General features: G+C 31.0%; 1 protein-coding gene across 1 annotated transcript in view; it reads right to left on the reverse strand.

Moving 5' to 3' along the window:
• Positions 1-2,688: 2,688 nt before the first annotated feature.
• Positions 2,689-12,046, reverse strand: part of SI (sucrase-isomaltase) — a 96,197-nt gene continuing 86,839 nt past the window's right edge. Inside the window, exons 45-48 of the mRNA XM_090273460.1 lie at positions 11,537-11,625; positions 6,231-6,280; positions 5,826-5,993; positions 2,689-3,081 (exon numbers count right to left, since the gene is read on the reverse strand). Of these exons, the coding sequence (XP_090129586.1) occupies positions 3,013-3,081; positions 5,826-5,993; positions 6,231-6,280; positions 11,537-11,625 (376 nt within the window). The 3' untranslated portion in view covers positions 2,689-3,012. The remainder of the gene's footprint in view (positions 3,082-5,825; positions 5,994-6,230; positions 6,281-11,536; positions 11,626-12,046) is intronic.

A 12,046-nucleotide genomic window follows, 5' to 3' on the forward strand; every position in this document is an offset into this window, starting at 1 on the left:
AGGACCTGAACAGATACTTCTCCTAAGAACACATACAAATGGCTAACATATACAAAAAGATGCTCAACTTCACTATCTATTAGGCAGGGAAAATCAAATCAAAACTACAATGAGATACCTCCTATCTGTTGAAATGATTATTAACAACAAGTCAAGTAATAATAAGTGTTGGAAAGGTTGTGAAAAAAAAGGAATCTGCATTCACTACTCATGGGAATGTAAACTTATACAGCTACATGGGAAACAGTATCGAGGTTCTTCAAAGAAATAAAAATCAAATTATCAGATGACCCAGCCATCCTTTTTCTGGGTATCTACCCCTAAAAAATAAAAAAAAATAAAAACAAAACAAAACAATTATTCACAAAGATATCTCCATCCCTTTGTTCATTACATCATTATTCACAATACCAAGACATGGAAACGACTAATGTGTCCCTTGACAGATGATTGGATAAACAAGATGTGGCACATACACACAATGGAATACTCCTCAGCCATGAGAAAAGATAAAATACTACCATTTGTGACAACATGGATGTACCTTGAGATTATTACACTAAGCAGTCAGTCATACATTCTTAACAAAACAAATAATTAGAGAACAGACTATAAAAGTTATATAGGTGAAATCAGTAATTTAAAATTTTAATTGCAATGAAAGGCCTTGATCCATTTTTTAAGTGTGGGGAATAATATAATCCAACTTATACTGAAAAAGGAAAGTAGGTATTAGCTTCTACCTTGAGGGTCAGACATTTCCACATTCAGTCTTTAGTCTTTAGTTCATTACCTGGATAATATTTTAAAACAGAGTCACCATTTCTTCATCTGTGATACAGATTACTGGGTACCACCACCAGGGTTCTGATTCAATCGATCTGGGGCAGGGCCTAAAAATTTGCCTTTCTAACAAGATTCCAGAGGATGCTGAAACAAAAAACCCTGGACCACACTTTGAGGAATACCAGCCTTAAGATGAGAAATTCAGATCTGCCTACTGAGTGTAGAAGAAGACTTCCTATCAAGAAACCCCATTGCTCTGTATCAAACAACAGCCAAATGAGAAGACCGATTCCAGGAGAATTTCAGGGAGAAGGGTAAGTGCATTTCAGGATTTCAAGTTTAATGTACTTTAGGCATTCATTCATTCATTCATTCACTCACTCATTCATTTGCTAGTCCACATGCCCCACACACCATTAAGAAAAATATAGGTTACATCAAAGATTTGAACAAATGAAATCCATCTCATCACCTTTTCTCGGATCCCCTTAACGTTAAAAACAAATGATTATATCATATTCTATATTTTTAACTTTTTTATAATTTTGTTTGTGCAAGGTACATATGTGTTTCATATTTTATTAATTCATGCTCTGTTTTATTTCCCATCTCCAGTGCCATTTTTTCTGCAATTAGGCACCTACTTTCAGTGATCTAAATCTTTTCAACTCATCTTTCTAATATTTCACCTGTATGTGGTTCTGTGAATAAAATATATATCGTTTGTTTTTCATGAATTTAACAATATTTACATAAAAGTTTTGAACACTACACATTCTGTTTCTTATTTTATTTTATTCAACATGCTGATTGTAGGTTCTACCCATGTTGTGATATGTAGGATCTTTTTTTTTTTTTCTCCAAACTGATGCATGGTATCCCATCATAAGCATCCACTGACTAATCTCTTCATGACTTATTCCTTCATGAGCAATGAACATTGTTGTAGTATAATTAGGGTCTAACTTTTTTGAGTCCAAATGTATCAAGAAAAATACTACTATTTCTTTTACAAATATAGTAGACATTACACATAGATGTCACAGATGGGATTAAAACTCAGTATTACTTACAGCTGGCCTATCATCTATCCAAGATGCAAAGAAAAAAGTGGAGATTCTAATACCAAAGTAAGATTTTCTTCAAACATCGACTGAAGTTTGGCACATGGATATTCTGGGGTGTGTAGCAGATAGAATTTGAGCAACCCAAGTATTAAAAATATACCAAGGGATACAATCTTAGGGCATAATTTAGAGATTGCTCAAATCTGAATGAATAAATTAAGATGATTTATTTACCTAACTAAACAGAATAGACAGTAATATTTTTCTCCTACATATAGAGCAAAGGTAGGAAAATAGATTTCTGCTGTGGACTGAATGTTTGTATTCCTTCCAAAATCATATATTGAAATTAGAATCCCCAATGTGATAGTATTTGAGTTGGAAATGGAACCTTTGGGAGGTAATTAGATCATGAGGGTGGAGTCCTCATGAATAGGATTAGTGTCTTAGATACAAGAGAGCTTGCATCCTTTCTCTCTGTTCTCTTCTATATGAGGATACAATGAGAAAACACCATCTGCAATCCAGAAGGAGGGTCCTCACCAGGCACTAAATTTACCAGCACTTTTATTTCAGACTTTCCCAGCCTCCAGAAGTTTGAGAAATAAATGTCTATTGATTAAGTCATTCAATCTATGGTAATTTTTTAAAGAACCAAAAATAAGACAATTTTCTTTTAGAAAACAAAGAGGAATGGTATATTTTGTATGTTTATATACTTCTTAGTTTTTGTTTTTCAATTCAATGTACTTACTAAAAATAAAGTTGATGACAATTGTTGATATATAACAAATGGACAAAACATTGAAGAAAATACACACAATTATACCAAAACTTCTCTTAATTAAAAAATCACTTGTTTTAATTATGTCTTAGTTGCACACATATATTTAATAACTAGTTTAGTTTTATTTGATATTTAGCAAGCGTAACAGAACTACTTAAATTCCACTAAATATGTTTACAAATTGATTAAAGGGCACATTAATATAACAATTAGTATTCATGTTGTCATATACTGTATAATAATTTTACATTGATTTTTTTAAGATCATATTTTACACAGTAGAAGAAACTAATCAAGAGTAAAGTTTATAAGTACGGTGAAATGTATATCCAGATGTTAATATCCTTTTGGTAATGGAATCGATGGTGATCTTCATGACCAGCTGATTTCTATTGGTTCACTTAGAGCAACATTATTTGCTACAAGATTCACATTTAATATCTAAAAAGAAGTAAAATAACAATTAATTGTTTAATCAGAACCGTGTTTTAACAAAAGCAATATACACAAATACATAAATGTTCTCTAAATAAACAAGGTATGTTTTATTCTTCTTTTTCATTTTGATGAATTTTTATTCCAAGATTTTACAACCATTTCAGAAATAATCTCACCCAACTCATCCATTATTCAGATGATGAAAATAAATCTCAGAGAGGTGGAATGATTCTCAAAAGAGAGTGAAAAACTAAGACAATTAATCAATTATATTAATTTTGATTACTTCATTTTTTCTCTGCAAGTCCTACATATTGAGTTACTCATACCTGCACTACATAAATCTTTATGCTTCCTACCCTCATGTACTGTCTAGTCATTTGCACACAAAATTTAGATAGAAATATGTTTCTTTTCATCAATCTCAAAGGGCTTTGGGATACTGAATTCATGGCCAATGATTTTAATTTTGTGTGTGTTACTTTTTATGGGAAAGAATCTAAATTAGACCATATGGGGACCACATTTGGAGGTGACCAATTAAACTGCTGAGGACAAACAATTCTCTGTAACAATTTTATATCATGACGTCAGTAGACTTTATCATTGCTGCCTTTTTCCCAATAGGCTTGGTGCCTTAGCTCAGTAATTTTGGATTCAATTATCAATTATGCAAAATAAGATGAAGAGAATCAGCATTTCTTTAGTACTTACTGAATACTAAACACTCTCTTATGGCTTTCATATATTTGTTCTTCAGTAAGGCACATAATCTTAAGATTTTTCTCACATTTTAGAGTTGAAGAGGTTAGAAAGGTTAAAGTTAAATAATTTTCTTAATATTCATTACCTGTGTTTAAAACTGACCCATCTTAAACCAGTACTTAACCTAGTTCCTTTAACATCAAAGTGAAAAGCAATACCTTTATAAAAGGCAACTGGTACAAATGTTGCTAAGAAAATGTTTTAAAAATTGTATTGATATAACGATTAAATCATCCTTTGCACATAATTCCAATACCCATGGAGAACAGGAACCAGGCAGAGAGAGAAATTTACAATTATTTCCTTTTTCCATATATCTATAAAGGCTTGGAATATAATAAATGCTCATAAAAATTTATTTTGTTTAAATGTACTTGAAAGAAGCATGCCATTGTTAATAAAGTTAATATCTTCTTTTGGAATCACTGAAGTAGTAAAATATTGTTGAAAAATACTCCTTAATACCTAAAATTCTTTGAATGTGCTTGAAAACAGTGGAATGCACTTTTCTTTATAATGGTGTGTTTTTATGTCAAGCATTGGATCAAAATGAACTTGAAATAATACTTAGTATATTAAAATATATGGTATTTAGTTTATTTTTATTGTAAAAATTGTAAGTTCTATTTTTTCACCACTATAGTAGTATATAAACAGCAAGAAAATATATCTCTTGGTTTGATTTGATCTGTTGACCATTAGGCAATTTAACAAAACTAATTTATAATTGTGATTGATAAACCTTGACTATTTATGCCTCGTGGATCAATTTTTCTTTTCTGGGACTGTTTGTTGGCTTGCCATGTAAGACCACTGACTAAATCAATGATTCCATTAAACTGAAATTTTAAAAGTCAGTAAAATTTTAAAGGAAGAAAAATGAGGATAAAACTCTAGGTTACAAAGTTTTGTTTAACCAATAAAAGACATTAACTATACAAAACTCTAATACCCCAAATTATATATAATTAAAAGCAATAAAAGTATGTTAATGCCAAAGTAAAAATTAAGACAGTTCCATGTTAAAGGTGAAATCTCAATAGACTACAAAACAACAGTAACAATAGGACAATTTCAGCTGGATAAAATGGCCCCTCAGGTGATGTTCAACTCTCACATCCTATTAAATCCTTGAGGATCTAAGGCTGTGTCCAAGATACAATTACTAGTTTTTAAGTTGAAGTCAGTCAAACAACTGGATATTGTGCAAGTTATATTCATGTGAAGTGACTGTTTGATTAATAGCTAGTTGTTTTCATTCAACTTTAAACACAAAGAAGTATGTGCACAGGTACTCACAGTTTCAACAGTACAGATGTAGCCTTAAACTTAGATCAAACAAATTTCAATAGTCAGTTTGTTTCTAGAATACGTTGTTTTGAAATCTGCCTTAACAGGACATAGATTCACAGAATTTAGAATTGTAAGGAGTTTATGAGATTGTTTACTTCTGTATTCTTATTTAATTGCAAAAGAAAAAGGGCCTAAGTTCTTTGTTAAAAGTAAAAAGCTAATTACTGGAACTTTAAGAAAATGATATGACTCCTTTTCAATCCATGAATTATAGCTTCATACACTTCTATGGCAAATTATTCATGAATGCTAATAGACAACTGTATTACTTTTGCAAGTTTTCAAATACTATTTATCTAAGACTTATTAAAAAATTGAAATATTTTTTTATTTTTATATAAAAAAAATTGAAGCACTTTACCATACATGGATGACAATAATTTAGAAGCTTAAGGTAAATTTAATCTTTCTTTAATTAAGATAATTTTGAAATAATTGCCATTAAGTTGATTTGTATGACAGGTTACCACATATGATAATATGAAAATAGATATGGAAGTTTAATGAAAATAAACAAGAAAGGTTAATGTTTATCCATAATTATGTTTCTTTAGGGCTGAGAAATAAAAGATATCTATGTGGTTATTTTGAATTGTTCCCTTTAAAGAATGTTCTCTTATATCCCTTACCTTATCATCTTTGATGTGATTAAATTGAAGTGATTCTCTATTTCCATTATATATGAGATCAACTTTACTAACAGAAGGCATTGTGATCCCCCATATGCTGATGAATCCAAGCCTCATTTCATCCGTGTTTATATAACCTTTTTCCAATACAGTGCTTGTCAAGGTGGTCTGCAAAGACAAAGAAATAATTTAAATCCTTCATTTGAAAAAAAAAACAAAAACATTATAAACTTTAAAAATATATATCTGTTAACCAAAATATATTCCATAGGACAGCAAATTTTTATTAATATACTTAAAATAAGGTTTGTTAAATACTACATATAAAATATTTAAATACAAAATATGACATAAAATTTAAAATATTATTTAACACAACTGCATATAACTGAAATGAATACACACCTTGTTTAAATTAAATTGTACCAAGAAATACAGGCCTCTTTCATAGGTGTCTGTAAGGAAATATAAAAATGATATATTTATACTTCCAAAGAAAAACAATAGTAAATGTTAGCATATTTTGCTTCATTTTGCAGTATAAAGCATACAAAACCCATCATTGTATTATGGTTAACTTGCTCAAACACAGTCCAAGGAGCACTAAACTATGAAGGATGAGTCACCAGAGAAGGTTCTAAGACATTGGGTTTATATCTATCTCTTTATATAAAATGTAATCTAGCCATATTTTAAATTAATTTGAACAATAACTTAAAGCTATAATGAATTCAATGCTTACTATTTGTCAACTTCTAAGTACTTTATCACACTACTCTAAAATATGTATTCTTATTATTCCCACTGTAGAAAAGGTGAAAGTGAGTCCTAGAAAAGTTTAAATAAATGGCCAAAAGTGAAACAACTCATTAGAGATATTCCTTTATTTACAGTGTAATTACATCCCAATAAACCCATCAGAAGCTGAAAATATAGTATGTCAAAAATGCATTTAATACACCTAATCCATGAACACCTTTGCTTAGCCTAGCCTATTTAAACATGTTCGGAATACTTACATCAGCCTACAGTTGGGCAAAATCATCTAACACAGAACCTATTTTATAATAAAGTATCAAATACCGAAATTTATTGGATACACAAAACATAAAACATAGTGTCAAAAATTTCTAGCAACTGTACATGGCATAGTAGAGGTTGTTTACTCTCATGATCATGTGTGTTGTGCTTACTGCCACTGCCTGGCTTCCCAAGAGAGTATCATGCAGTCTATCTCTACTCCAGGAAAATAACAAAATTAAAAGTTAAAAGTGCAGTTTCTACTGGAAGTGTATCCCTTTAACAATATTATAAATTTGAAAAATCCTAAATTCATTAAGTTGAGGACCATCTTCATTATCAAGGTCTGGTTTTCCTGACTATTAAGACTGTGCTCCTATGTAAAACCATACAAGGATAAGACACAAAAACAAAATTGGAGTCAAATGCATGATTGAAACAAGCGCTAGGTAAACATTGAAAAAAAGTAACACATTTTAATTCCTTTTTACACTTACATAAGCTAGCATTATTCTTATTAATTCTGTGAAAAAATTGCTTAATTTGCAATTAATGTTGCCTACACTAAAATTAAATGTTATTCTTTCTAAAACATTTTTTCCCTCTATGCTACTATCTGCATGGCTTATTTATCTTAATTTAAAAGATATTTTTTTAATATTTCAATTACAATTGGCATTCGATATTATATTAGTCTCAGATATACAGCACAGTGGTTAGACATTTATATAACTTATGAAGTGATCCTCCAATAAGCTTAGTACCCACCTTGCACATACATAATTATTAAAATATTGTTGACTATATTCCTTATGCTTTACATTCAGTGACTGTTTTGTAACTGCCAATCTGTACTCCGTAATCCCTTCACCATTTTCACCCAGCCCCTTACACCCCTTTCCTTCTGATAACTGTCAGTTTGTTTTATCTTTTAGCTTGTTTCTATTTTAATTGCTTATTTTGTTTTTTAGATTCTGCATATTAGGAAAATTATATGGTATTTGTCTTTATCTGACTTATTTTATTTAGTACAATACCCTCTAAGTCCATCCATGTTCTTGCAATAATAAAACTTCATTCTATTTTTATGCCCAAGTGATATTCTATGCTATATCTGTACTATTTTATACAGTTATCTGTTGATGGACATTCAGGTTACTTCCATATCTGGCTATCGTATGTAAAATGTCCTTCTTTGTTTCTTGTTATAGGGTTTGTTTTAAAATTTATTTGGTCTGATGTAAGTATTGCTGTCCCAGCTTTTTCATTCCCTCCCCTTTACTTTCAGTCTCTGTGTGTCTTGATCTGAGGTGGTTCTCTTGTAGGCAACATATGCAGGGGTTTTATTTTCTTCTCCGTTCAGCCATCTTATGTCTTTTGTTTAGAGCACTTAATCTGTTTATTTTAAAGTAATTATTGTTATGTAGTTCTTGACATTTTATTGTTCATATTTTTATCTTTTAGTTTTATTATTCTTAAAGGAGTTCATTTAACATTTCTTGTAGTACTAGTTTGGTGGTGATAAACTCCTTTAGCTGTTTCTTATCTATGAAGCTCTTTATCTGTCCTTCAATTTTAACGATAGTCTTACTGGGTAGCATAATCTTGGTTATAAGTCCTTGCTTTTCATCACTTTGAATAATTCATGAAAATCTCTTCTGGCTTGCAAAGTTTCTGTTGAGAAATCATTCTAGAGGCTTATGGGAGTTCCTTGTATGTAAATAACTGTTTTTCTCTTGCTATTTTAATATTCTCTCCTTGTCTTTAATCTTTGCCATTTTAATTATAATGTGTCTAGATGGGTTCATTTTGTTTGGGGCTCTGCACTTCTTGGACTTGATGTCTATTTCCTTTGCCAGGTTAAATAAATTTTCATTGTTTTTTTTTTCAAATATGTTTTCGATCCCTTGCTCTCACTCTTCTATTTCTGGTATTTTTATGATGTGAATGTTGTTACCCTTGATGTTATCATAGAGACACCTAAAAGTATCCCTATTTTTTAAATTCTTTTTTGTTTTTTCTTTTTGCTATTCTCTCTGTTTTCCACTAACTTATCTCCCAAATCACTGATTTGATCCTCTATTTCATATAATTTGATATTGATTCCTTACAGTGTAGTCTGCATTTCAATATTTCAGTTATTGTATTATTCATTTTTGACTGACTTTCTTATGTTTCTATCTCCATTTTTATGTTTCCTATCTCTTCATTGAATTTCTCACTGAGTTCATTGAGCATCCTTATTACCCGTATTTTGAACTCTGTATCTGGTAGATTGTTTGCCTCCATTTTGTTTAGTTCTTTCTCTGAAGTTAGCTCCTGTTTGTTTGTTTTTAATTTTTATTTAAGACATGTTTGTTTCCTCATTTTGGAAGCTTTCTTTTGTAGAAAGTATCCTGTAGGGCCCAGTGCTGCATATTCCCTCGTCACCTGAGCTAGGTGCTCCAGGGGTATCCCTTGTGTGGATTGTGTGTGCCCTCCTGTTGTAGTTGACCTGAATTGCTGTTGTAATGTCAGTGGGTGAAATTGGCCCTCAAGTTGCCTGGCTGTGAGAGCTGGCTGTGACTACAGCAGATTAACTGTTGTAGGGACTGACTTCATGTAGTGGAATTCACTTTTGGTAGGCTCAGGTGCCTGCTGAGTCCATTATTTTGGTGTGTTGTTTGTGGAGCTAATTAGGTAGTGCTCTGAAACTGGCCACCAGGTGTGTTGTTTACGGGGCCTCATGAGGGGCTATGGTTGCCGGCCCAGGGTACCTGGTAGGAGCTACAAGTCATCTGTGGTTGATAGTTGCCTGTATTAGACTTGGAGATGCCTGGGAGGGGCTATTCTGTAAACAAAAGTTGGCTGTGTATAGCTTATTTAATATGCATTCTGAGGCAATTTTTTTAGTCTTAAATTTTAATGTGGTTTTATAGCTTCAGTTTTTAAAGGCAACTCTTAAAACAGAAATATAAGATAGGAAACGTAAGAAACAGTTATTATGAAAATATCAGCAGGTTTTTTTGTAGTTTTCAATGAATAAAAGAAAGATAACACAAATGATCACAGTCAAGGATTTTTTTTTCATTCAGATAAGTAGGGAAAATTAACATTTTATTGAGCTATGGTCAAAATGTACTTAATGTACACAAGTTTCAAAATATTTTTATTTTGACTTATCTTTGATTTTATTTGAAAAAAAAATAAGTCAGAAAATAATATCATTCCATAAAGTCTGATTATACTTCAAGGAGAAAATCATTTAGATAGGGGCCTAGCAATTAGATTGGCAAGCTTGCTGAAATAGAAGACTTCTTTGATGATTCAGATCTAATAAATCCAGAGGCTTTGAGCATTTGTTTTGTATTGTTGCTAATTGCTCAAGAAATTATAGGGAATTTAAATTTTTTTTAATTTAATTATAACAAATGTGGTGAGATAACTAAATACAAGCCAAAAAAATGGATATTATTGGCCAGAACCATTTGATTTGCCTGCATGAAAAGATCATTAAGAAATAAGTAAAGTATGTTTAGTTACTTTCCAGTGATAAGAAAAAAAATCTGCAATGAAACTTCAATAGGATAAAGGTAAGTAGTACCTCAGTTAATGTGTTAATGAAGGATAGGGTTCTACAAGCATAAGGTTTTAAGTAATTGATTCTTCAACTTCTATATCAAAAAATACTAGGGAGAGGTTTGCTGTTATTTTTTAATTTAAAAGATATTTTTTACTACCATAAGATTCTTATATCAACTTTCTAACGTAATCTATTTACTTATAGATTTCTGTTCTTATGGTTGCAGAATATTAATTATGATATACCTGAAATGAAGAAAGATATGTCTTTGTTATTAATGAAAAATCTCTTATCTATGCATAATTTATTTAAATTGCAGTGAACTGGTTATGAGAACTTCAACTCCACACAGATGTTAGTTTTATGAGTAAATTTTTTGTCTAGAGAATGTTCTAAATACCCATCTAGTAGAGCTAATATTGTAAACCTAACTTTCTACCCAGGGACATTTCACAGAAACACAGATTCTTGGGCCAAATAAAAGATATTTGAATGGGCACCAGAATCTGCATTCTTTACAAACTACCCGGCTGATTCTGATAGCAATGATTAGCAGAGCACATACTACTGAAAGGTTAGCATTTTAGTCTGGCCTTGATGAACAGTCATAGAGTAAACATATATTTAAGTTTAAATCCGTAAACTTTTCATGTCAAAACTGTTGAATATTAAAAACAAAACATAGAAAAAAATCACTATAAAGTACAGAAACCAAGCTTGAATTTTGTTGCTGAACTATCTCATGTTTTAGAGGTACCTTTATGTTTTAATAGTGTATAGAAATGGAAGTAGATTTTCAGCCCAATTGACCACACACAAAGTGAAAGTCTACTATGTGAACAGCACTGGAATACCTTCTAGGAAAACAAAAATGATTGATATGAAATCTCTGCCCACACAAATCTCCTAGTTATCCAGACATTTAACAGAGAGATTAACTATATGTATGATAAAAAATTCTTTAAATAATTACAAAACTATTTCAAAACTTGATTTAACTATTTATTAAACTATTTTACCTTTTATTAGATTTATTTAGTTTCCAAAGTGTCATGATAATTAACATAAAAGTAATATGATAATATATGTATATCATCAATTATATTTATCTCCCAAATGAAACACTTACCTATGGTTTCTCCATCATCCCAAAAGAGAGATCCTTGTGCCATCTGATTATCATCTGCAGCAACAATGAGCTTCATGTAATTTTTTCGACTATAAGAAAGAAATATCATTTTATCAATGTATATAGAGTAGCATGTGCCTTGTTATGATATGACATCCATATAAGTATCCAAGCAAACACAACTAGGAACATCAAGGGGAATGAACACTGTTTTAGGCAAAGAAAATTAAGCACTTTACTTTTTATTATGAGTTCATGAGAATGAAGTATAAAATCCTTGATATTTAATAACAATATCATGCATGCTTTTTTATCTCAAAAGTTCACCTACTGTAATGAATTAGAAGTGGCCTCGAACAACACAAACAAAGGAACTAAATAGAACAAAGAGCAGAATAGCAGTCAATATGGGGGAGGGGAGAGGGAGAGAAGGGGGATAAGTAAGGAAAGGGATTAGTCAAAGAACCCGTATAAAAGACTCATGGACATGGACAACGGGGAGGGATATGA

Source organism: Furipterus horrens, unplaced genomic scaffold (genome assembly GCF_987537825.1).
Source record: "Furipterus horrens unplaced genomic scaffold, mFurHor1.1.pri manual_scaffold_1, whole genome shotgun sequence".
NCBI classification, from domain to species: domain Eukaryota; kingdom Metazoa; phylum Chordata; class Mammalia; order Chiroptera; family Furipteridae; genus Furipterus; species Furipterus horrens.